The sequence below is a fragment of the Heterocephalus glaber genome, unplaced genomic scaffold, assembly GCF_053883595.1.
Source record: "Heterocephalus glaber isolate CG9 unplaced genomic scaffold, H.glaber_assembly_v1.0 deba00001504, whole genome shotgun sequence".
Classification (NCBI taxonomy): Eukaryota; Metazoa; Chordata; class Mammalia; order Rodentia; family Bathyergidae; genus Heterocephalus; species Heterocephalus glaber.
The window spans coordinates 27169551-27196718 of NW_028258324.1; the positions used below are offsets into that span (position 1 = coordinate 27169551).

General features: G+C 37.4%; 1 protein-coding gene and 1 long non-coding RNA gene across 25 annotated transcripts in view; one reads left to right on the plus strand and one right to left on the minus strand.

The window, feature by feature from the left end:
- LOC147825285 (uncharacterized) overlaps window positions 1–27168 on the plus strand; it is a 96187-nt gene that overhangs the window by 9596 nt on the left and 59423 nt on the right. For 10 of the 23 annotated variants that reach the window (XR_015440862.1, XR_015440863.1, XR_015440868.1 and 7 more), the window contains exon 3: window positions 26997–27061. The exons of 8 other annotated variants lie outside the window; for them this stretch is intronic. Coding sequence is in view for 6 of the 15 variants with exons in the window: in XM_087186336.1 (XP_087042462.1) it covers window positions 26997–27061 (65 nt within the window). In the remaining 9 variants the exon portion in view is untranslated. Of the gene's footprint in view, window positions 1–5046; window positions 5131–26996 lie in introns of all 23 variants that reach the window. 5 more of the 23 variants (XR_015440869.1, XR_015440872.1, XR_015440874.1 and 2 more) reach the window with 2 other exon arrangements.
- LOC147825286 (uncharacterized) lies at window positions 1992–17721 on the minus strand. Of its 2 annotated transcripts, none has more exons than XR_015440879.1 (3): window positions 17154–17721; window positions 8985–9037; window positions 1992–2164 (listed from the first exon to the last, which is right to left on the minus strand). It is a non-coding gene; the product is annotated as an uncharacterized LOC147825286 (long non-coding RNA). The 2 variants fall into 2 exon arrangements; XR_015440880.1 differs by lacking the exon at window positions 1992–2164 and adding an exon at window positions 7019–7393.

Genomic DNA, 27168 nt, shown 5'->3' on the forward strand with positions numbered 1-27168 from the left:
TATATATATATATATTATATATGAGAGAGAGAGAGACATGGGCAATCTTGATTTTGAACTCAAATAACATGCTCTAGATTTGAACACAAATAACAAAAAATCGAAATAAAACCTCTTAGTTTCTTGGGGTAAGTTCTTTTCCATACTTCTCCTGCTTTCTTTTTTATTTGCTCAGCACATAGCTATGAGGTTAAGCAAAGGATACCTTTTCATCTCTGTGGGTTTTGAGGCACAGTTGTCTGTACAAAGTTCAGGGCTCTCTGCCAATCCCATAGGCTTTCGCTCTGCGGCACAGATGTATCCCTCCCTCAACTTACCCAGTAAACTCGGCTCTGCGACACCAATCTTTCTCATATTAACAAATGATCTGAAAAAGAATCTGATATGAACATGTCTATCCAAATGGCCTCTGTACTTCTGACCAAAAACCACATCTAACTGGATGGCTGAGTTGGTAGTAGAGGCACTCAACCCTTTGGAGGTTTGAAGTAAATGTTTTTAATCTTGTGATAAAGTCAGCTAGCTCATACATCTCTGTGTCTTTGGTATATAATGGAAGCATGGGGGATATGTTATGATAAAAATCTCAATTATGCCTTCCACCATCTGTTAATAACATGTGCTTGTGGACACATTGCCAGGAAATATTGAGAACAAAGGAATGAAAGGCCCTCATTCCAGAGAAATGTCTCTCAGCTCACACTGCAGCTCCCTGGTTTGGTTACAGATGTGTCAGTCTCCTCAGCACCCAGCCCTGCATAGCACTGAAGGCCATGACCTTGGGAGAAGCTAGACTTACCCGTCTATTGGAGAAGATGGACACAGTGCAGAGGAACACTGTTTTTCTTACAAATCTCTAGAATTAAAACAGAGGCAGAAAAACAACTAGCTTCTGATTTATATGTGTATGTAAGACTAACTTACTGACAAAGCCAACTTAAAAATTACCAAGCTCCTAGAGAAAGGTGCACACAAGGCATGTCTCAAATCAAATTTTAACTTAATTTTTTAAAAATGTATTTTTTTATTCAATAAGTTTATTGGTACATTTATAGCTAAATGGATGCCCATTGAGGCCATACTCTTAAGTGAAATAAATAGGACACACATGTGTAAGTTTTAATTTTGATTAAAACTTAAATGTACGTGTAGGAACCATAGCACTTCATCAAATCAGGAGATTTTTTTCCTTTCCAAAAGATTGAGAATAACTATAATAGACATGAATTTATTGTAAAAATAAGCAACAACTTTGTATAGATCACTAGAAGCCAAACATAAAACAATACACAGAACCAGAGTTCCACTCCTATCTGAGTCATAAGCTAATGAAAATATCACTATAAATTTAAGGTGTGTTTACTTTATAATATGGTCCTGGAAAATAAATGAGGACCTTTAGAGAGTTGTGTCTACAGCACTATAAGATGAAATTTATTGAGTTCCAGGAAAGTGACATTGTATAATAAAGATTCCTGATTTTTTCATTATAACGATAGGGGATCATGTCATGCAGGCATTCAGAAATTCCTCAGTAGAAGTTAGAAATGTGCCTGCAAGATGCATTTTACACATCTCTGTGTAAAATAAAACAGTTGGAACCTTGTTTTTGTTTCCAAGCATCTCTTTGATATTACCTTTGAGTTTAAATCAGGACAGTTTTTTTCTGGTACCACCATCCCATGACACCTTCTGGGCTCACCTTGCCAAAATTCACTTCCTGCTCCTCCAGCAAACTTTTCTCTGCCCAAATCTACGGGCACTGTTTTTCTTTGCCAGAGGAGCTGAAACCTCTTCCACATTCCCCCTGAAATCTGGCTGCCCACAAGGGGCAGGTCACTTTCACCATCTTTATTAGAATAAAATTTGTGCAATCTATGCATGGAAATGAAGAAATTGATGCTCCAAAAGTGAAAGACCATGAAATGGCTTCTTAGTATGGCTGCTAGGAACAGAACCAGTATTCCTTTTACCACCTTTACTGCCTTTTCCTGTTCATCTTTCTGCCTCCCTCCTCATTCCTTTCCCCATCCTACCAGAATTCTTGGTCTCCATCAAATCGTGGTGGTTTTCCTCACCTCCTTTCTCACAGTACTGAAAGAGGAACAATGGAAAGCCCTTCTCTTCCATCTGCCTCTTCCTCTATCCTGTTCCTCTGTCACCTCTGTGCAGAAAATAAAAACTGTTAATGCCTAGGTACATCATTTTTTAAAAAATGGATTCTTAACTTAAGAAAAGTAACGCCTACTTCTTGTAGAATACTTGAAAGACATAATTTTAATGAATGGAATTTTTAAAAAAATCAACCCAAAGATAATGGCTATGAAGACACTGATCTATTTTCTATCTTATCATCTTTTTTTTTGGTACTGAGGATTGAACTCAGGTCCTTGCACTTGATAGGCAGGCGGAGGCACCACCGAGCTAAATCCCCAGCCTTATTTTCTTTTTTTTTTTAATTAAATTCTTTTATTGGTACATTGTAGGTATACAACACAATTACATTTCTCATTGGGAATTGTACCTTTACATAATGCATCTTGGTTCTTATTTTTTCCCCATTCCTAGCCCTCCCTTCACACCCTCCACCCTTCCCTATTTACAAAGACTTTATTTCCATTTTTTCCATTTCTCATCATTTTTCCTTTCCCTTCTTTCCTTTCCCCTGCCCCTCCCACTACCCCTACCCCTTTGGACCTTTTCTTCCTATTTTACATTTTTGATTATTCATTCTAATCATTGGTACATTTTAGGTATACAATATAATGACATTCATCATTGGAAATTTGCACCTTTACATAATCTCTCTTGGTTCTTATTTTTCACCCTTGCCCAGCCCTCCCTTCAACCCCTCCATTCCTCCCTATTTACAAAGATTTTGTTCCTAGTTTTCCATTTTCTCATATTAATCCCATTCCCTTCTATCCTTTCCCCTAACCCTCCCACTTCCTTCCCCTTTGCCCCTTTTCTTCCTATTTCACATGACCTATTATACATTTAGTCCTTATTTACACTTTCAGTTTCTCACACCAGAGAAACTATTTGGTATTTATTCATGTGTGTCCTATTTATTTCACTTAAGAGTATCACTTCACTGTGTATCCACTTAGCTATAAATGTCTCTAATTTCTCATTTTTTATGGCTGAGTAGTACTCCATTTTATAAAAAACCCACATTTTCTTTATCCAGTCTCCAGTTGATGGGCATTTGGGCTGTTTCCAAGTTTTAGCTATCACAAACTGTGCTGCTATGAACATGGGCACACATATATCACTGTGGTATGATTCTTTTAATTCTTTGGGGAAGATCCCCAGCAGTGGAATAGCGGGGTCAAATGGGACTTCCAGTCTTAGTTCTTTGAGGTATCTCCATACTGATTTCCACAGTGCTTGCACCAGTCTACACTCCCACCAGCAGTGGACCAGGGTTCCTCTTTCCCCACAGCCCTGCCAGCATTTGTTATTGGTTGATTTCATGATAGCAGCCATTCTTTCTGGAGTGAAGTGGAATCTCAGCAATGTTTTCATTTGCATCTCTCGAATGACCAGTGATGTTGAACATTTTTTCATGTATTTATTTGCTATTTCTACTTCTTTGTCTGAGAAATGTCTGTTCATTTCAGATGCCCATTTTTGGATTGGGTCTTTAAATTTGGGAGGTCTGATCTTTTTAAGTTCTTTATAGATTTGAGATAGTAGACCTTTGTCTGAGGAAGAGCAGGTGAAGATTTTTTCCCACATTGTGGGTTGTCTCTTCACACTGCTGGTGGTTTCTCTTGCTGTGCAGAAGCCTTTTAATAAGAAGAGATCCCACTTGTTGATGGTTTGTGCTAGTTCACGGGCAACTGAGGTTTTGTTCATGAAATCTTTTCCTACACCGATGTCTTCAAGGGTTCTACCTAACCTCTGTTCCAACTGGTTCAGAGTTTCTATTTTAATATTTAGATCTTTAATCCATTTTGATTTTAGTTTAGTGCATGGTGAGAGATATAGGTCTAGTTTTAATCTTTGGCAAGTTGAAGCCCAATTTTTCCAGCACTGTTTGTTAAAGAGGCTATCTTTCTTCCAGTGAGGGTGTTTGGCTCCTTTATCGAAGATGAGATGGCTGAGTGTGTCTGGCGTTGTTTCTGCATCTTCTAATCTGTTCCACTGGTCCTCAGGTCTGTTTCCTTGCCAGTACCATGCTGTTTTTATCACAGTAGCTTTGTAGTAGAGTTGCAGGTTGAGGATTGTGATACCCCCTGCCATGTCTCTGTTACCTAGAATTCCAGCCCTGTTTTCTTGCTTATCATTTTTTCAATTCATGTCTGTATGTTTTAATATTCTTGAGACTATAATAGGGACATAATTTTGCTCTCAGTTTTTTCTCACATTCCTAAAATTATTTAAAAGTGCAAATGTAATAATTGCCTTCTGTTTTGCCATATACTACATATGGAAAAGATTTCAAACTACATGTACTAGCTAGTAATTTTTAGTTGACACTGTCTTGATGGTGTGCTAGTAAACTGCTATCTGGGTTAGTAGGTGGAGGCCTGATTTGTAATATTTGCCAATTTCCGTAGTGTAAATATTCCTACTGTGGCTGATTTAAACAGTTACCTCACAAAAATTCCTAAAAATGTAACAAACATCTCTCAACAACTGGTATGGGCCAGTTCCAACAAACTACTAACTTCAAAGAGTAATTGAAATATATGATGAATGTTTAAACTTTTTTAATTTATTAAGTAAAAGACACATTGCCATTAATCCCCCTCAATATTCCCCCTCACACGCACGCACACACACACACACACACACACACTTATCCCATCACTTTTGCCACTTTCTGAAGCGGTTCAGTAAGTTCTCTTTCGTGTTTTTACATAGTGATAAAAACTACAGTAAATGCTGCTGCCAAGCGCCATCCAAGGGAAAGGCAGGCTTATAAAATCATTACAGTGTCCTCATCCACCTTATTCACCAGAACAGAAAGCCTGCAACTTCTGGCTCTTCCCCAAAGTGAAAATAACTATGAAAGGTAAATGTTTTAAATCAATACAGGGCATGGAGGCAACCACAACAGTATGACTAAAGACATCAAAGAGGACTTCCAGCACTGCTTCAGAAAGTGGCAAGAATGATAAGGTGGGTTTGAAGTGAGGGAGAGTATTTTGAGGGGATTAGTGGCAATGTATCTTTTACTATAATAATTTTTTTTTAAGTTTTTAACATTCACTATATTTTCTGATCACACAGCATATATGTTAAATATTATAAAAATATCATGTTTCTTCCCTCAAGAAGCCAACTAAGGTAGCAAGGGCTCGTGATAAACAAAGAAATGCACTTTAAACACACGGTTACTTCTGTTTTATTCCTGTATATTTCATCTACCTGTGCTCCAAGGTGATCATATTTACTTCATTGACTGACCTGTCTATAGTAATGACCTCAGAAAAAGACTGGAAACCACTTGAAATATCCTCCAATACTTTTCCTCACATCGCTTACCCTGGTCTTTCAAAATTACTTTCCCTAGGCTTTCACTTCCTGCTTGTCATTGCCGTTCAATCCTAATGGTTTCCAGCTGTGTAACTTCCATTCAGGTGTGGTTACATATGTTTGAACGTGGAAGAGAACAGTTAATCTGAAAACTCTAAAACAAAACAAAACTAATGTGGAACTTCATGGGAAGGTGGGAAGAGCTCTAAAGTTTTCTGTTCACTGACTGCTAACTTACTCCAAAAAAAAGGTCTAAAAACTATGACATTAAATTTAAATGCAGAGCTCTTTTGAAAGTTTGATCATCTACAATGGGATTCAAAAGGGCACCAGCTTCAAAAAATTGGGGGGGGTCAGGATTTTGAGGCAGGGTCTTCCTTTGTAGTTCAGGGTGGCCCTGAACTCATTATGTAGCCCAGACTGGCCTCAAACTTGCAGCAATCCTCCTGCCTCAGCCTCCCAAGTACTGGGGTTACTGGTGTGTGTCACCACAGCTGACTCTTCAAGATATTTTTAATTTGAATTTGCTACGTTCCCTACATTAGCACATTATTATAATCCTTGATCTTCTTAACTAAATAGAAAGTTAAAATTTCAGATTTCATCTGAATTCATCTTGCTTTCCTATAAAACTTAAGGCAGCATTTACATGTGATGAGACTTCTTAACAAGCATTTGTTGTCTTAATGAAGACTGATAGGAGTACACAGTGCACAGCAGTAGAGAAAAGGCTATTTGAGGGTTAGTTATTGCATAAAAAAAGCTGAAGAATCCAAAGGTCCTAGATTGAAATCACAGGTCCCTTCTTATTAGTTGTGTAAACTTGAATTATTTAATCTTTTGAGCCTCTCTTTCCTCATTTGAATATGTAGATAACAATACTTTCTTAGGGCCAGGGGTGTAGCTCAGTGGCGCCATGCCTGCTTGGCAAGCACAAGGTCCTGAGTTCGATCCCCAGTACTGCAAAAAAACAAAACACTAATACTTACTTTCTTTCTTTCTTTTTTTTGGTACCAGGGATCGAACTCTGGTCCTTGTACTTGCAAGGCAGGCAGTGGAATCACTGAGCTAAATCCCGGGCCCTACCAATACTTTCTTTTGTAGGATAGTTGTGAGATAATTGCATTTTTCTCCTACTACATAACATACTACCCAAAACAAAACTTAATGCCCTAATACAGATATTCAGTTTGCTTTCATTATTGTAGGTCAAGAACTTGAGAAGAGCTCAGCTGGGCAATTTGTTTCTGTTCACGCAGTATCATCTGACTGGTGCTGGAGGGTCCAAGGTATACGGCCAATGTATACATTTATATGTATGAGGCCCTTGGTACTTCCTAGTCTCCTTCTTAATCTCTCTTCTTGCTGTCCCTTTTACTCTAAGGGCCGAAGCTGACAAATATCCTGTAAAGGGCCACAGAGTGAAAGCCATGTGATCTTTGTCATAACTATTCGATTTGTTATTATAGCATGAAAGCAACCACAGACAATATATGAACAAATGAGTATGACTGTGTTTCTTTAAAATTTTATTTATGACATTGAAATTTAAATTTCATGTACTTTTCACATATCACAAAATTTTAGTCTTTTAACCCCCCCCCAACCACTGTAAATTTTAAAAACCATTTTTAGCTCATAGAGCATACAAAACAGGTGGGTAAACCAGATTTGACTTTCAGGCTATTGTTTACTGACCCTACTTTAGGACATTTCCATCTATCTCGGGCTTCTCTCAGCCTGGTGGCCCCAGAGTGGTAACACTTCTTATACAATAACTGGTTTCCAACAGCAAGTATTCTCAGAGGCAGGAGGTAGAAGCAGCTAGGATCTTAAGGCCTGGTCCTGAAACCGGCACAGCAGAATTTTTGCCGTATTTTCTTGGTCAAAATAGTCACAGAGTCCCCTAGATTGGAGGAGGTTGAGAAATAGATTTCTTAATAGGAGAATGACTAGGTCACACTGCAGACCATCATGTGGACTGAAGATAGTCTTGAGGTAATACATACAATTGACTATGCCAGGATCAAGAACAATGTTTATAAAGTATCTGCCCCAAGGTATGAGCTCAATGAATGATGACTCACACTGCTATGAGTAGCACCATTACTAACTGTAAGAGGGGAGCAAACAGCACAGAAATTTATACTGAGCTTCTTAGAGGGGATAAGTAGTGAAATTATGAAAAAATAGGCTTTTAAGAAATTCTAACTTGTATTTTCCTCATCTGGAGTAATGGTCTCATAATAGTACCTATCTTCCAGCATTGTTTTGAGAAGTTAAATAAAATAATATAAAAATATAAATACTCAGAAAAACCATGCTATGAATGCAGTAACTGTTCATTGTTATTGTGATGATGATTGTTATTATGGTTTGGAAATAATTTATTGTTTTAGTTATTGCAGACATCTCTAGGACTCCTAAACTTGGACTCTAAAATCTATCAAGATGCCAAATTACAGGGCCTAATAGCTTTAGCAATATAGAACTGATACATTTGAGAGAAAAATATTTTTTAAAACTGAGGTATGTGTGTAATAAAAAATGATAAATATAAATAAATAAAAACATATGTATATCATGTTCACAAGGTAATCAAACTATGATATAAATTTTCCAATTGATTTGCATGTTTAAAAAACTAATAAATGAGTTGGGCGTGGTGGGCAGGCTTATAATCTGAGCACTCTTAAGAGGCTGAGGCAGGAGGATCGCTATGAGTTCAAGGCCAGCCTGAATTACAAAGCCAGACCCTGTCTCAAAAAAAAAAACAAAAAACCCCCCGAAAAAACCCTAATAAATGGATTTTAGGTATATTTTGCAGAAATAAAGTGATAGTAAATGTAAAGTGCTGATATTGATCACCACAGCAGTAATTGCATAACAGAAAAGAAACTGATTCAGAATTGTAATAGGGTGCAACCTGCAGCCTTTGGAGTGTGTTGATGCATACTGGCTTCAACTGGTAAGTTTCTAAAATAAGGCAGCAAACAGATAAAAGGATCAAGACATGAATAAAAGCTCCAAACAAATGCAAATAAACTAGATTCCCTAGCAATAAATCTTGAATCTTGCTGTTTGATCACCCTTATCAGGCAGAAGCCTGAGAAAATAAAAGAGCTCTCCATCCTGCCCAGAAAGTCAAGGCCACTCTTGGCATCATCAGCCTCACATTCCTAGGGGGAGGACTGTCCTGAGAATGCAAAGAATGGCTTCTTGGTGTGAATAGAACCACTGCTTGAGGGCTTCCACTGGGCCGCAGTAAGTCAGCATGAAGCAGTTCGATGTAATTCAGCCATTAAGCAGACTCTTATTAAGAATCTCAACATACCGTATTTTTAAGTGAGAAAAACAGGGGCAAATCTGTAAGTATAATGTTATACGATTTTTATCTAGCATCATAAGATAAATATGCATGGGAAAAACATCACAAGGCCTTGCCAAGCATAATAGAAGTTGTCTCTGCGTAGCAGAACTTAAAATGACTTACTGACCTGTTTCCTTTGATTTTCTTTGTTTTCCAAGTTTTCTGCTGTATTTGTTGTTTCTAAAATAGAAAAGTTATTTTAAAACATAACTAGAACAGAAAGAGGTAAGCAAATAATAATATTGAGTAAATAAAGCATTTATTTTATTTGCCAGTAATTGCTAAACAAATCAGTGCTCTATCTTATTATATTATATTTCAATGCAGCCACTACATGGTATGATAAAATTTTAATTTTATTTTTATATGAAGCTCAATTAGAAACTATTATATTATATAGTTATATTATGCATTATATTATATATTATTATATATTATATTATATTGTATATTAGGTATTGTTAGACATCATCAACTAATCAAAATTTATCCCCTAAAATGCCTGGAAAATCATAGTTTCCAACATATAGACTTTTAGTAATCTTGAGTCTTGTAGCTTACATCATTTAGAGGTCTTTAAAAAAAAATACTATCATGATAGAAACCATATCATCATGTCTGAATTATGAGGTTATTCAAAGAGGCTGTAGTGGGCCAGGCATGATGGTGCACATCTGTAATCCTAGCACTCTAGGAGGCTGAAGCAGGAAGATCATAATTTTGAACCCATCCTGGGCAACTTAGTAACTTAGGACCCTATCTCAAAATAAAAAATAAAAAAGGGCTGGGGATGCACCTCAGTGGGAAGGCTCCCTGGGTTCAATCTCCAGTGTCACCAAAAACAAGCAAATAAACAAAAATGCTGTAGTGAAATGGGCTGAGAATGGAAGCAGGAAATCAATTAAATAACCAAGATATGCACTATTCTTCCAGGGAGAAAAGCCATTGAAGTTCAAATTTCTCAGCTTCCCTTGGGTTGTGTTGGCATCGAGACACACCAATTTGGCAAAGCATTTGCTATGTCCTTGATTTCTTTATCTTTGGCACCTAGTGCATGGTACATGGTATTTCCCGGTAAATATTCATACCACGAAGAGGGCCAAAGTCAGGCAGTGAATGTGCTAGAAGGAACGCTAGGTCTGTACTGTAGAAATACTATTTTGATTTAGACTGCACCAACCATCAGTTACTAGTAAACTGATCAATTACTAGTAAGCAACCATTATTTTCTTACACTTGTTCTTTGCTTGATTAGTCACTAACCAGTCATCAGTCACAAGCTATATTGGAAGAAAAAAACTCCTGTTTCACTAACACAACTATGAATTCTTTAACAATATTTGTGTTGTGGAGTTTCAGAAATCCATACTTTGTTTCACCACTAAAATAAGAAAATCTTTGGGTTTAGACCAACGCTCCTTGACTTTGTAGGAAAGAGAACAGCCTTGTGTTTAATCAGACCTGTAAGTCAGTTTGGGAATATACATTCTCAGGAAGCATTATTGTAGTGTCTTGGTCTTGAACTTGGCTTGGCTCTCCTGTGTTGCCTCAGGTCTCTGATTACTTAACAAGGGCTATTCTGAATGACCAATGAAGGTGCTTGCTAAGTGCTGAAGGTGCTTGGTAAGTGATACATTCTTGTCCTTTCAGTTTGTCCACATCAACTGTTTCTGAACAATCTGTAAACTGGGAACTTGGCTTGTGAATGCCAACCCCCATGGATCCTCAAGAACCAGAAACTGACCCTATTGTTCCCATGTTAAGAACAAATTGAGGAAGAAAGAATCCTCCTTCATTTGTACACATCCATTTGCCTCAGTCAGAATGGGGAAGTATATATACTGATCACTCACAGCCTTGTCCAACTTCACTGAAATTTGGTATTTATTGCCTTGTCCATTAATTCAACAAATATTTGTTAAATATGGACAATATACAAAGCTCAGTGCTAAGTTCTCTGTGGATATAAGCTTGTAAAAGACACACCTCTAACCCTCAATAAATTTACATTGCATGTCAGTTTATGGTTTTGTTAGTATAGGCAATTTCTCTTCAAAAGAACAATTCCACCCAAGTCAATGGCCTACTTATTTCAAGAAATATTTGAAATGGTTCAACTTCTGCGTGATTTCTTTTGAAAGAACTACAGAGTTCTATATAGGAAATTTAAATTGTTAATCCCTTTGTACAAAGTCAAGTTCCTGCAGTTCTTCCTTAGGACACTAGGTGTTAAGAAATGAGGGGTGGGCTTGTGGCTTTCTAAGGAGAAAGCTTAACCCATATGGACAGTGTGGGTTAATATAAATATCCATTCATCAAAGTGACAGGTGAAGGAATACAACACAGCCACTAGGGAACTCTCAGACACTGACACACTCTGAGATTTTTCTTAACCAGTCGAACGTTCCAGTTTCTTCTTTATTTCTCAACTCCTGAATCCTCTCTTCATGATATTCCCACTCTTCTGCTCAGACTGCTTTATTATTAGTTGTTCTCTGATATCTCTGACAACACAGTGTAATTTCCTTCAGAAACCAATAAGAGTTATTAAATGTCTATTCCAGAAATTCCTCTAATGCACATGTCATCAAGGGAGAGATAAGTATATTTGCAGAGGACATCCAGGAAGAGGGGCTCTACCAGCCCCAGGTCCCAAAGGAAAGAGCGAGTCTTCTAGCAAATAATACAAATAGTGGTGGCAATAATCTCAGCCCCATTTTTCTTATCATTGATTTCCATTTACTTCTATCCTCTTAATTAAGTTAGGCTACAATATCATGACAGATTGTCTGAGTCCTTAAAGGACATGATCTGTGGCAATCAGAGAGAAGTCCCAAACAGGAGGACTCAAAAAATAAACAAAGAGAGCACAAATGGGAGTGTATAAAATAGTCACATTCTAACAATTATCTTAAATGAAACAACCCTCAGAGGTAAGAATAAATACTAGTGGCAAAAACAAAACCACACACAATGGAAAAAGGAGAGTTAGTCACTAAAACTGGGAGTAAAAAGGCCATGAAAATAAGTAGCAAAGTGCACATAAAAATATAGTTTAAAAAAAGAATAAAATACAAAAGGCATCAGAACTAAAAGAAAAGCAGTGAAAGGATTACAAAAAAACCAGAAAAGAAGTCTAAACTAAAAGAGAATCTACAACTTCTTGATATGGGAACTTAGAAAATGAGAGGATAACTAGAGGAAATGGGGACAGATTAACTGGTATCTAAAATAATTCCTTCAAAAATCATAAATAGAAAAATAACATTTTATATAGAATAATAATTACATAGAAACCTTCAGAGTTATAACATCTCAATGTCAGAATACTCAGTAACCTACTTCTTCCCTTACTTGAAACTCCACAGCAAAAATATTCCTTTTAAACCAATCCTTGAGAAGAGATTTTGGTTGTGTCTGCTGTTTAAATCAGGCAAATTGTCCTACTTTTGGAAAAACCAAGGATTCTCTGCTTTATGTGAGGAGGAACCAAGCTCATCACAGCTGCCCAGAATGAGACAAATAAAAGCCATTCATGGAGGCTCAGCACATGTTAACCTCACCATTGATTTAGTTAGTTCTTTTTGTGATAACAGCCAATCTGAGGGACTTGGTGTCATTGATGTAATAAGGTTGGGATTACTAGGTGTTGCTTGGATAACAGGTGTAGCCTTTAAAGCCTGAAGTAAGTGGGACAGCAGGACAAATTCTGGAAGAAAACTGGGACTCTATGTAGCTTATGTTAGGACATTAGTGGAGTGCAGAAGCCAGTGATTGGCACACATGGGACACTGAGGGACATGTTTCTCTAGAAAAATGCTTTCCTCATCTCTCATTTATTGAAAGATCTAGCATGTAGGGCATCTCTGACCTGGCCCATCCACACACCCTCAGAGACTCAGGGCAGTGCTGCAATGTTGCATTTACCCTCAACATAGATAAGTGAGTGTTTAACCATTGAATAAAACCAAGCATATAATATATAAGGAAACAATGGCTTGAGTGTAAGGTTCTACCCAGTTTTAATGATGCTGGCAAAGATCTAGTGACTTCATGATAAATGGTGGCCTCTGAAGATAGGGAAATGACCAGAAAGTAGGCTTCAGTGTTTCAAGCTCTAGGGCTGTTTTCCACTAGGCATGTATGCATGGGAAGCCCATTGCTGCCAGCAGGAAGAACATAATAAAATTTTGTTGGGGAAATAAATGAATCATTGATCGAAGATTGTTCTGATGTCTCTCAAAACATCAGGGAGTTGCATCGTCTCCAGCATATCCTGACCATTTATCTCCTAGTCCACCATAGTAGAGTCAGGGTGGGCCATATTCTAAAGATAATAATACATGGACCTTTGATCCCTTTTATCTATCATTTGCTCTAACCATTTGAGAAAATCACGCAATAGAAGTCTAAGTACTTATATGTTTCCTATCATGTATACATTTTTAATAAACTATTTTTAGAGAAGTTTTAAGTTCACAGAAATAATGTGCAGAAGTTATAGCATTCCTATATGCCCATATATCCATAAAGCACAGCTTCCTCAAATGTCAAAGTCCTGCACCAGAGTGGTGGGTATGTTAACAGTGGATGAACATACACTGACACGTCATTATCACCCAAAGTCCATCCCTTCCATCGGGCTTCACCCAGTGTTGCATATCCTAGGGATTTTGGCAATCCCTAATAGCATATATCTGCCAGTACAGTACTGTACAGAATTTCATGGCCTAAAAATCCTCTATGCTGCACTCATTCATCCTTACTTGCTCCTTATCCCTGGCAACCACCGATCATTTTACTGTCTGCATAGTTTTGCCTTTTTCAGAATGTCATACAGTTGGAATTATATAGTATGTAGACTTTCAACTTGGCTTCTTTGAACTAGTATGCATTTAAGTTTCTTCCATATCTCTTTTATGACTTGATACTTAATTTCTTTTTAGTACTAATAGTCCACTGGAGTTATCACAATGTATTTATCAATTCAACTGCAGAAGGACACCTGGGTTGTTTCCAAGTTTGGGCAATTATGAATAAAACTGCTGTAGATATTCATATTTTTGTGTGGACATAAACTACTTTCAATTTCTCTGTGTAAATAAGGAACACAGTTGCTGGAGCATACAGTTAAGAGTGTGTTTGGTTTTGTAATAAAGTGCCAAATGTAGCCAGGCTCATTCCTGTAATCCTAGCACTCTGGGAGGCTGAGCAAGAGGATCAAGAGCCCAACTTGGGTAACTTCGTGACTTAGTGAGACCCTGTCACAAAATTTAAAAAGGGTGGGAGTAGCGGAATAGGGATGCATCTCAGTGCAAAAATTTGCTAAAAAAAAATGCTGTGCTCAATTTTCAGTTCGGTGGAGGAGGGGTGGAGAAGGAAGAAAGAAAGGAAGAGCCAAATTGTCTTCCAAAGCAGTCATACCATTTTGCATTACCAAAAAGCAAAGAGAGTTCTTGTTGCTCCATGTTCTTGCCATCCCTTGGTGTTGCTAGCCAGGGTTCAGGATATTTACTAGCCAACCTAATAGATGTGTAACAGTATCATTATTGTTTTTAAATTGCAGTTCTCTAATGATATATGATGTTGAACATTTTTTCACATGCTTATTTGCTATCCACAGATCTTTGCTGATTTGTGACTTTTGACCATGGAGGGGTGGTACTGGGGAGTGAACTCAGGACCTTGTACTTGCGAGGCAAACAAGGCACCACTGAGCTAAATCCCCAGCCCTTTTGACCATTTTTAAATCAAGTTACTTGTTTGGTTTTTTATGCTGAGTTTTAAGAGTTTTTAATAAATTTTGGATAGTAGCTCTAGTCCTTATAAGGTATTTTCTTCAAATATTTCCTCCTGATCTGTGGCTTGTCTTCTCATTCTCTTGACCCTCATAAATCAACAAATGGGAGCAAGAGGAGAGATAGTAGTTCATGCAAATAGGAAAGAGGGTTTCTAAATTTTAGCACAATTGACTGTTTGGGCTAGATAATTTCTTTGTTGTAGGGGACAGACCTGTGCACTATAGGATGTTTAGCAGAATCCCTGTTCTCAACCCTTTAGATGCCAGTTGCAGTGCATTTTTGACAATGAAAAACATCGTCAGACATTGACAAATATCCCCTGGCATCAAAATTATCCCTAATTGAGAATCTCTAACCCAAAGGAATGAATTAGGAAAGGTGACATTTAAGTCATCAGTGGGAAATAAAAGGTAGAAAAATATTGTTTCAAAGTCCTTCTCAGGACTCCGGAAGCCATAATAGTAGATTCAGATTGATTTGGTTCTGTTAGGTATGGTGGTGATGCATCCTAATTTGTCTAGGATATGCTTACACCTATAGTTCTAGCAAAATCATAAACTGTCCCCTCTTTCATTCTCAAACATATCCCAGTTCAGATGAATAATGATAAAGTCCATCCCGAATCTTTGACTTATCATCTGGCTCTGTGTTCTCTTTGGTTGCCCTCTGGCCTGAGATGCCTAGGAAAATAATTGCTGGGGTATACTCGTAGACCTGGCCATTTGTATGTTTTATATCCATGTGCATGCTCAGGAGGAAGTATAGAATCAGAAACCTTTCCAGGCATCAGCTATATATTTTATACACTGGAATATAAGACCCAAAGTGGAGGGCAGGACAAAGTATTCTGTGTATACTTGTGTTCAACTTAATGAGTACTCATCAGTGTCTAGATGGTAATTTTCTTCGTTGTACACTAGCAACAAATTCACCATGATGTAAATCTATATAGTGTGAATGGGCCATTGCTGTACAATTTTAACAGCTGCTGAAATCTGTAGCATTAGACTATACTTTCATCCAGTTGATATCAGAAGGATATAATGGAGTTCAGGATTAGGGTAAGTGACTCAAAAACACTTTATTAATTTCAGGTATATTTACTAGCAGTAATAGCCCTCTTTTAGTTTTTGTTTTGGAGGTAGTACAAACGTTAGATAAAAACACTTAAAAATGCTCTTATATATCAGCCTTTTTTTCATAGGAGAGAGTTATTATCTAGGTATTTCTATTAAACTCAGGATTGCTACCACAACTAAATGTAAACCCTAACTTCCTGGCAATAAAACAAAGAATAAAATAAGAATTTTTCTATCATCCATGGTTCAGTCATTCACTGCCTTTACCATATTTCAGGAAGCTTATCATAGTCAATCAGGAGAGACATGATTGCATTTTGTTAGCTTAAACTATCAAACTCAAACTTAACAAATGTATATTTCCATAAGGGATACTGAAAGATAAAATGAGCAGTATTTTTAAAAGTTGTTTCACAATAACTGCAAAAATAACTTCCTGTAATTTAAGTCTTCTATTCTTCCTAATAATTGCCAAGAGCAGTGTGCAAAAGCCTAGTGGTCACAGTTAATGGGACCGAGCAGTGACTGTGTCAGGTGCTGTGCTAAGTGCTTTGACTCTTTAAACTCATTTAATATTTAAAACTAAACTTAGGAGATAAAGATAAAATTCAAACACACAGCATCTGAGTCCAGAGCACAAGTTTTTGGCATTACTACAAGGCACAGAATTCAGAATTCAAATGTGTGGCTTCTTGGTGATAGAGACTTGCTACAGGGTCAGAGCTTATTGATACTAAAACATAAATTGTTACCACAGAATTTTTTGTAGATTCTCAGGGCTAAACTCTGGCATTCACTTAAATTGCATATTTAATCAGATTCTCGGTGTACAATTAGAAAACATTGCTTCCAACTTTGGAAGCAGAAGAATTATAGAGGCTTATGAAAAGGCATGCATGTATCAAGAGGTTGTTTGCACATCATTCGGCTCTTAAAAAAAGAGGGTGTAAATGGGAATCATAAGGATCACATTTCCATTGAAAAGCAAGGGTTTGAAAATTAGTAAAATGATTAGCTCAGGAAGGAATACATACTACTCTAGTTGGCTAAGTCTGACTCATTCCTGAGACTAAGTTCATTGTAGTTCTCTTTTATCTGTAGCAGAGGGAGAACCTTCTAATTAAGTGAAATTTCAGGACCCAAGTCTGATAAAAGCAGAAAAAGCGAATAATAAGCAATCAAAATAAAATTGCAAAAATTTAGTGGGAAGCCATGATACTGTTGGACCCCTGGTATGAAAGGAATAAAGCTATGTAAATCCAGGGGTGGGAACAGCCATGTGTGGCTGTTTGGGTTGAAGGCTAAGCCTGAGAGAAGAAGGCTAAGATAGAAAAGACAATTTTCTCCTTAAATATCCCCAATCCTCTTCCTGTGCTGGAGCATTTGGAAAAAAGTGTTCACATTTTGCCGAATTACCTTTCTGTTTGTCCTCCTAATTAGCTGTGAATTTTTTTCCTTCCAACTTGAAGTATTCTTAGGCCTCTTGGTTCTGCTTGTCTTCTTGGATTAGATCCTCTTCAGGGCCAGGAGCCCTGGAATCTCAATTCCATTTCTGAGGTAACTTCTTCAGGAAAGCAAGTTTGGCAAGTTCTCCTTTAAAATATGCTGTGGTGGTTGGCGGAGGTGGGGAGGGAGTTAGGGAGAGGGAGAGAGAGGAAAAAGGATACAATTCTACTAGCCTTAGAAATTCAGCTGGAATTTCTGTTAGTTGTATTTTTGAAACTTATTCATTATCCAGACCTATCACAAACTCCAATGCAGCACTGATAGGTACTCCATACAATCACCTTAGACTACTAAAACACAAAAACATCTCCCAGGCAGGAAGAGCTCCAGGACGTTCCCTGGGACTTTGAGGAGCTTCAAGAGGGTGGCCATTTAAGCACATAAAGAGGTGAAATGTGGAATGTGAGCTTTGACTTCTCTCTCAGTTCCCTAGAGCCTTAGAAGGAGGCCTCAGGCCTGCAGAGGAACAGCAGGGGCAAAAGCCTGGCAAAGGGTTGGCAAGTACACAAAAGCCTCTCAAGAAGACCTGTGATTTCTAAACAATGAATGGTCACAAGGCTAAAGACACTATTTGTATAGGAAAGAAGTGGAGTGCTAAACTCCTCTTGTCAAACGTGAATCCAGCCTGGAGAGGACACCTACTTTGGGTCTCATCTCATCTATCCTCGAAGGAGGCCCTAATCAGTGGGGCAAAGCCAGGGAGGATTTGGTGAGGAGGTCACACAAATTTCCTCCAGACTTTGTACACAGGCCACATGTTTACCAAAGCAGATGACGTGCCTGAAGTCTTGGTGACATTTGCTCAGGGGAAAAGTTGCAGGGTGTGCTGTTATCAGTGCTTTGTTTGTCTGGGCAGCCAGAATTCTCTCAAAGTCACAGGAGCTTGAGTGTCAGGTAGTTTGGCTGAGAAAGGCAAGGGAGTAGAGCAGTTGTGTTTGGGAATGTCTTTAAGGGTCACCCTACCTGCTATGTAGATATAGTATCAGGAAAATGTTCATTTGTTCCCATTTTCCTTTTAATTAAACATGAAAAGCAGAATTATTCTTGGAAAAAAGTAAGGCTTCATGATTAACCTGGGGTAGTTCTCTGATGACTTAATATTTTTCACTTCCATTATTTGCAGAACTTCTTTTTCCAGTTTCAGTTTGCATATGATAAATTAACTCATGTATGTGTGTGTGTGTACAACTCTGTAAGTTTTAACAGACATATAAAGCCATATAACCAAAGCCACAATGAGAATACAAGATGATTCCCTCATTCCATTTCACTGATGCTTTCTCATTGTAAGTCAAACCCTTCATTCTTGCCCAAATTGTCACAATTCCATCCTATAGTTTTGTCTTTTCTGAATGGCATTTAAATTAAATTCCATAATGTGTAACCTTTTATGGCTTTTATTCACTTAACACAAAACATTTGATCAAGAATCATTAATATGCATTTGATCATTAACATTGTTGTATTGATAGTCTTTCCTTTTTGTTGATGAATAGTATTCTGTTGTATGGATGGACCATCATTTGTTTACTTATCCATCCACTGAAGGACATTTTGGTAGATTGATTGTTGGCAATTACCAGTAATACTACTATCAATATTTAGATACATTTGGATACAGGTTTTTTTGTGAACTTGAATTTTCATTTATCTAGGGTAATACCTAGAAGTGAAAAGGCTAAATCATATGGTTTGTGCTTTTTTAGTTTCTCAAGATATTGTTAAACTATTTTCCAGATTGCCTATACCATTTGCATTCTTACCAGCAATGTATGAAAGTCCAGTTGCTCTGTATCCTTGCCAGCACTTGGAAATATCATTTTATTTGAAGCTATCTAATAAGTGTATAGTAATATTTCATTGTGGCTTGACTTTGCATTCCCTAGTGACTGATGTGGTCATGAACATTTTTTCATGTACTATTTTGTTATCCATGTATCTTTTGGAGGGGTTGCATTCATTTTTTTTTTGTTTATTAGTATGTGTATAGTATATAATGTTTACATTCTTTGTGGGAAGTTGGTATATGTACATAACACATCTTAATTCCTATTTTCATCCCCTTTCCCTCCTCCCTACATGTATTTTTTTGGTTCAAAACGTTTGCTCCACTTTACTTGATTGGTTGTTTTCTTTTCATTATATTTAGGAAGTAATTTATATATTCTGAGTGCAAATTCTTCATGGATATGTGATTTCTGAAAAATTGTCCAAGGGTATAACTGATCTTTTCATTCTCTTTAAAGTGTCTTTAACAAAGTTTTAAATGTTCTTAGAGACCAATATATCATATTTTTGTGATCATGTTTTTGATGTTTTTATCTAAAAACTTGTTGCCTAGACCAAGGTCATGAAGATTTTCTCTTATGTTTTCTTCTAAAAGTTGTACAGTTGTTTTTTGTTTCTGTTTTTTTATGTATTGGTCTGTGACCCATTTTGTGTTAAAACTTTTTTGAGAACTTTTTGAAAGGGATTACTTATTTTTTGTTTTTTGGTACTGGGGATCAAACTCGGGACCTTGTGCTTGCGAGGCAGACAGCAGAACCACTGAGCTAAATCCCCTGTCCAAGGGGTTACTTGTTAATTGAAACCAGTATGCATGTTTACATTTAGTTCCTGTTATATAAGATTGGAAGTATTTTTGTCAGAAGTATATTCAGTAGTTCATATTCTTTAATCAATCAACAAATATTTATTAACATGGCATTTTACTTTTATTACTGCCTTCTGAGCACTTTAGAACATTCCCAGTTGGATACCATGTACTCCCAGTTCACATCCCTGGATTTCATTGACTTCACTGTTATTCCAGTGAAACAAAAATTGTTTCCATTTGCAGCCAACTGACAGATATACAATCAAAGAGTCTGGAGTCTAAAGCAAGGAATAACTGCTTGTATCTCTTACAAGTAAACTTCCATTTTTTCCCTCCTTTATAAGAAAAAAAATTTTGTCTGCATAAGGAAAGTGAGGAGCAAAATGGAAGTAACTTCTCAGATATTTTAAATGTGCAAAATTCTACCAATCCTCTTCATCTTGACTTCATAAATGTTAAAAGTTTTACACAAAGCTAAAAAGAGCTTAGAGGTCACCTTGCATCAGTCCTTCATCTGACCACTTAATCAAGTCAACAAGTCTTATTACTGAGTACCTCCTATGAACCAGAGGGTTAGTGTATGCCAGATGAGAAAATCAGCATTCAGCCAAGTGAAGGCAGCTGCGCATAGCCAGGAAAGCTTATCCAGGGGGCACTGAAATCATAGTTCTCAGATTTCTATTCTCCCCAAGTTTGTCCACACCCTCTACAGATCACAGAACCCTCCTCTCTCTACATGAAGCCATTCTTTCCCCATTAGGGAATGATAGGACACGTTTGTCATTTGGTTTGAAGAAGTAGACCTTACCTCAGGGAAGTGGATTTGAGGAAAGAGACCTGTTTAAAGAGAAGTTTTGAAAAGGAGGTTTAGAGAATGAGGTCACTACAAAGAAAAGCTCATGGGTAATGGTTTGGAGAGAAAGTTTTAAGAAGAGATGTGATTTAGGGATTTTTGAAAGGAGGGTCTATAGTTATCAAGAGGAGAGTAAGAGGGGAATAGTTTGGGATATGGGAATTAAAAGAAAAGAAGAGTAGTTCTAAGAAGTGATCTGTGGATTTGGGGCAAAATTTACTTACCCTAGACTCCAGTTCAGAGATTACTTTTGAATATTATGTAGCCAGTGCTTTAAAATAACAATTTCCTTCTTTAAAATAAGTGTTTGGGTAACTTTCTGATGATGGTTTAAGAATACTCAGAGTTTTGAGAGTTTTTTTTTTCTCTTCTGATTATGGCAGGGTGGAAAGTTTGCCTCTATCAAGACAGCCCAGAAAAGCAGAGCCCTACATCTGTAAGAACTGGGATCTTCCTGTGAAATAACCTAGCTTGTCACAGGGTCAGCTCCATTATTGTTTTTACATGGAATGGAGGAAATGCCTGTTCCTAGGTTAAAAAACTCCCCAAAGGGAACTCAGAAATGGATCTACTCCAGAGCCTGCAGAAAGAACAAATTGATCTTCAAAGAGTTTCTATAGGTTCTTGAGGACTGAGTCAAAGAAAAGCTATAGGAAGCTTATTCCCTCCAACATTATGCAACTTGTGTACAGGCATGCATTGCATAATGACATTTCTGTCGTAGAAAACTCCATATACAGTGGTGGAGTTACAAGGTTATAATGGAGTTCAAAAACCCCTATGACCCTGCGACCTCATGAAGTCAGAGTAGAATGCATTTCTCATGTGTTTGTAGTATCGCTGGTGTAAATAAACCTACTGCAGTGTCAGCCACATAAAATTATAGCACATATAATTATATATAGCATATAATATTTGATTATAATAATAAATGACTATATCACTAGTTTATTTACTACAGTTTTTGTTTTTTAGAGTATACTCCTTCAATTTATTAAAAAAAGTTTACTATAGAACAGTATACCACATGACATCAGCAGCAGCTTCATACATTTTGTGTGCACCACACATATCTCTTGATTACATCAAAAGGCCACATCCTGTTCATTGACCTATGCCATGCAGGTTTATGTAGGACACTCTATGATGTTCACAGAATGATGCAACTGTCTAATGATACAGTTCCCAGAATGTATTCCTATCATCAAGTGATGCCTGTCTACCCTTACGAAAGCCTAGGGCTACCTTGCCCCTTAAGTATTTGGGAGCCACTTGTACTTCCCATGCTGACTCAGAGCCTGGCACATAATAGAGACTGAATTGAATGGATTCAATAGGTGTACAAGCCACTCTCTGGACACACCAGCCCTGGCCTAACTCATCCTTTGTACTGTCTGGGATGTGGGGGAATCCTTGTTTCTATCGCCACAGGAGCGGAGTAAGGGATCTCAGCATAGAGCAGATCACACCCCTGCTCTAGCGAGGCTCTCCTCTGCCTCATGGATTATATAAAGCCCTCTCTGATAGATGCTCAAATTCTAGTTAACTCTGGAAATGGTGAGGTCTGTTTTATTCTGTTCTTTGAGCATTAAGCATGGCACCAGGCTACATGGTTTCATTCCCTTTCCTTACACAGCTCATAGTCGACTCTACTGCAGCCAATACACTGACAAATGAGAGGAGGCCGCAGGGCATATGGAAGTAGGCTAGGAGGTGATGTTGAGGTGAGGGGAGCTTTCCAAACCTGTCGGAGATGCTGGCGGCTGTAGGGACATCTGCTGAAAGAAAAATCTGATTTCTGTGGACAAGAACATTTCATCAACATTGTTTACCATTCTGATTTATCAGTTCCAACTTGAACTATAAAGCTAAACCAAAAAGTATGTAAATAATTTTATCCCAACTGAGAAAGTCTGAATTTGCATTTCTCTCATCATCAAGGCAATTTATTGAAAACTGAATCAGATATGGAGTGCTAAAAGAACCATGTGGCAAAATCATTTGATCATGTCATAGTTGATTTGTATTTAAGCTTAAGATCTTGTGCATTGAATCTTCTTCCAAAGAGGTAAAATTTTTTTCTTAAAAGTTATGAAGTAGTCTGAAAAATAGCTTACTTCTCATTACAAAGAAACAGATGTTCATATATCAAGTGTTTTAAAGTATTAAAACATACTTATTGAGAATTTATGCCTCGATCATAGTAACCACTTACTAAGTTTAAAAGAAACATAAAATGAAAGAGAAATCCCCTATATTTCTACCATCTAGAGGTAACCAATGTTAATTCTGTGGTCTTTATCCTTTAGTCTTTTTCTTTGCATATTTCAAGTGTATTACTGTTTTATAAGCTGCTGTTTTCACTTAACAAGGTTTCATGAACATTTTCCAGATCACTAGCTAGTTGCAAGGTACTCCCTTGCTCAGCTGGGTGAGATCTAGCTGTCAGGTCTAAATGCTGACCTACAGGCATCCTAGCCTAGAGGAGGGAGAAGGACCATTCTGAATTAGGCTTCTCCACATGGAGCTGGCATTATACTACATTAACACTTTTGTGTCCCATCCAGAAATATTAAGCTGAGAGAGGAAAATTCACATTCCCAGCACAAGGGACTGCTGGAATCAGGCTGTGTACACAGGACATAGCAGCAGTGTGTAGTCTCTCACCTGTCATGCTTTACCTGTTGGGTGACCTAGCTTTTTTTTAAGCCTCAGGAGTTCCTTTAAGCCTTGGGCTATGGGAGGAGCTGATGGCAGATCGATTGAACCTCTGCCAACCCTAAGGAAAGAAAAAAAAAAAACTCTACTCATACTGTCTCTTATCTCTGGGGGCTGAGCCCCATAGATAAACACAGTACTGGCTTCCTTCCTCATTATGTGTCATGGATTACATACTCAACAGAGTTTCCACTAAACTCTGAGATTGAAGGAGAAGAGTTCTTCCCCAGGAGCATGAGTTCTGCTTTGGGAGTCCTGCCCAGAGATTCAGAAACTGCAGCATGCTAAGCGGGCTGCTGAGTTCAATTGTTTATGTTATGATGTTATTAACTATACAGTTTAATATATATACCATATGTACAGGAGGCATATAATTCAAATTGCTTATGTTCATAGATAAAAATACCCAAAGGAAGCTACACTAAGAAAATAGACTCAGCCTGCTCTTGAGTATATTTCCTTAGATTTGGTAACGTGGTATAGTAATTATTTATAGTAGTCAAAAGATACTGCTTACTATGGGCAAGTTTCTTAACATCTTTATTACTCAAGTTCCTCAACTATATAACAAAGATAGAGTAATAAATATGAGTCTTTATCAGTTTCAAAAGAGATGTTGTCCAGATTACATCATGCAATGTGTGGGAGGATTTAGGCCAGTGCAGGGTTCACCATAAGTACTCCATGAATGTTAACTATTTGTATTAAGACTAAGGTCCTTGTCTTGTATAATGGTAAATTATGGGTGTCTTATTGCAATCTGGTATTTGACCCAAGAGTCTGTATCTCATAGATAAAAACTATATTCAGTTAACCAGGGAATCATCTCATGCACATGTTGCTGTTATTATCCCTCCATTTTTTAGAAGACGAGGTGAAAAGGGGAGAGACTTCTTTCTATCACAGTCTTCTTGCTTAAAAAAAATAAAAGAATTGAAGAGATAATTGAGTTCAGTCAAATGTTGTTTGTAAACTGACCCAGTTTGTAGTTTGAAAATAAAAACATGTGATTCTGAAGCTTAAATCTTAAGAGCTACCTTGTGGCACTACTTTAACAGCCCTGTCCCTGTTACACAGTAACTCAGAATGGCTTGACCCAAAGCCATGCCAGTTTAGGGAAATAGTCTTTGGTAAGTAGTCCTTGCTAACTGGTATCTCCTCCTCCCCTTTAGGCACATGTTTCTGTTATTGTGAGTCCTTCATGGATTTAATGGCTGGGCACAGACTGGATTCAATGTTACTTTAACTTCATGTCTTCATAATAGTAGAACCAAATAACCAAACTCCTTGTGAGCAGAGACAGGAATCCTTACAGATTCTGGAGTAAAGCTACCATAGGAGCCTGAGCTCTATGACCTATTCTCAGCCTCCTCATTTTCCCTCTTAGCAGATCCAAAGACATAGAGAGCAAAGAAAAAATAATTCTCTTTGTTAAAAACTGATAACTGGGCCAGGGATTTAGCTCAGTGGTTCTACCACCTGCCTCACAAGCGCAAGGATCCAAGTTCAATCCCCGGTACCAAAAAGAAAACCCAAACTGATCGCTACCTTGGGGCTGTGGGTGTAATTCAGTGGTAGAGTTATCAAGTAGTAGTTCCTTTAGAAATGGCTCACCGATCAAAAGTATTCTAGGTCCTTCTTGCCTCCAACAAAGAACTGGATGAGACAAGACAAAAATGGTGCCAAAAAGTTTATTTGAAAAATGAGGTGTGAATGGGTATGAGAGAAACCAGCTCTGAAGAACTGAGACAGAACAAGCAAAAAAGAAAGTAAAAGCAAAAATAAAAGTACACCCTGTGTTTGAGAAACACACATGGGCTGCCGTGGGAATTCATGATAGTAAGATTTCCATGGTGTCCAGTCTTCTCTTATGCCGTCCATATCTCCTTGGAGCTCAAGAAGTTCTACATGCAGGCTCTTGGCATTGCCCTGAGATCTTGTAATTGACAGATCCCGCCCATTTCCCCAGCCAGCTTTGCCATACCCATCTTCTATATCAATAGCGCATGGACGTAGTATCCATGAGGCCTTGAGTTTGATCCCCAGCATCCCCTCACCAAATACTGATCACTACCTTTATTAGAGCCCATGAAAATATACTTGCCAACTCTCAGGGTCAGGAATTATTTAGTGGGATTTTAGAATCCCTAATACAAAGCTAGTTTATCATTCTCTTGCAAAGCTTACTTCCTTGCCATCACGCAGACAAAAATGCCTGTTTTCATAATTCATGTGTCTTATTCATAAAGATATCCCCAAAATGATGATTTCATTACACTGGAAACTCCAGGTAACAACACTTTTGTCTCATGAATCAAATTTTTTTCCTTCTTTCTCTCCTTCACATCTAACCTAAACCTGTCTTGATGTCATTTGAATTTGTGAAATTAAGTCTTGCCAAGAGTTTTGTCAGATCCACTCTTTGTACATCAGTCCCTCAACTCTATGCTCAATATTTCTTATAGTAATTCTTCATTACTAACTGCCCTTAAAGACACTATGTGTATTCCTGCTTAAACAATATGAAGAGTGCTGGAGCTATCTTCTTAAATTAGAAGATGATCAGTAACTTAGATGACTCACCATTGAAACTGTTATTACTTGTGCCTCATTACCAATGAGATGAGATATCTTATTTAACATCTATTGTGCAGTGATAATATTATCTGCTTGAAAATATCTCAATTAGGACCTGACAAAAAATATTAATAGTGAAACCATATTCAATAGTTATATAATTATATCTAGACATATCTTATGTCTGCTTCATTTCCATATTTTGCAGAATATACATGAGTTAATTTTTATGATTTTTCCAAATTTTATAAAAGATAAGCAAATTATTAGAATGTCTGTCTTTTTGTCCTTAGCTAATGGCTTATATTCTCACTGGGCTCTTTGATTCACTAAAACTTTTTTCATTAAGCCAAATGTCCAACTACGCTTGAACTATACTTGTACTTTAAATCCTAGGACTAATTGTGAATATAAAAATGTTATCATTATTTTAATATGACAAGCCCTACTGAAGGCTGCAGAATCAGTTAAGGAATTTTTAATTATGAATGATCATAATTTTTAATTATGAATGACCAGCTGAGAACCCATAAGGCATGCATAAATTTGAGTTTGTATGAATTTGAAAAGGAACTATTTTCCACAAGCACACCCTGCCTTCTGCCTACATTTAGGACACTGGGCTTGGTGAATGAATCATAATGTGGGTGCCCAGTAGCACCTTAGTAGACATAAACTGAGCAACCATGCCTGGTATCCCTAGAAACAGGATGTAAAATGTAACTTAATTTACAAAGTTACTGATACTTATTGTGCCACATAGTGGTACTACATCCAGAAATGGGTAATCTGGCTGGATCATAATCAAAAATATTCTCAACATTAAAAAGGAGAAGGAGACAGTAGAATAAGTTTGGGGTTACTAAAAGGGTAAAACTGAATTAAATGACCTATCCTTGTGCTGAAAATTGAGTGTAGACACATTTTCTTACAGATTCTGTTAGCTTCATGAGACTTCTAACTTTTTTGTATTTGTTTATATTTTGTTTTGTTTTTTGTTTTGTGACAGGGTCTCTCTAAGTTACCCATGTGTTCTTGAACTTGCCATCCTACTGCTTCAGCTCCTAATCACAGGTATACACCACCACACTTGGCTGAGATTTCTGTTTTTGACTGCTTTCTGTAAGAGAACTTTCATGGAGATACAAATTGATAAAGTCTATTAACAGTATGGTTTGGAG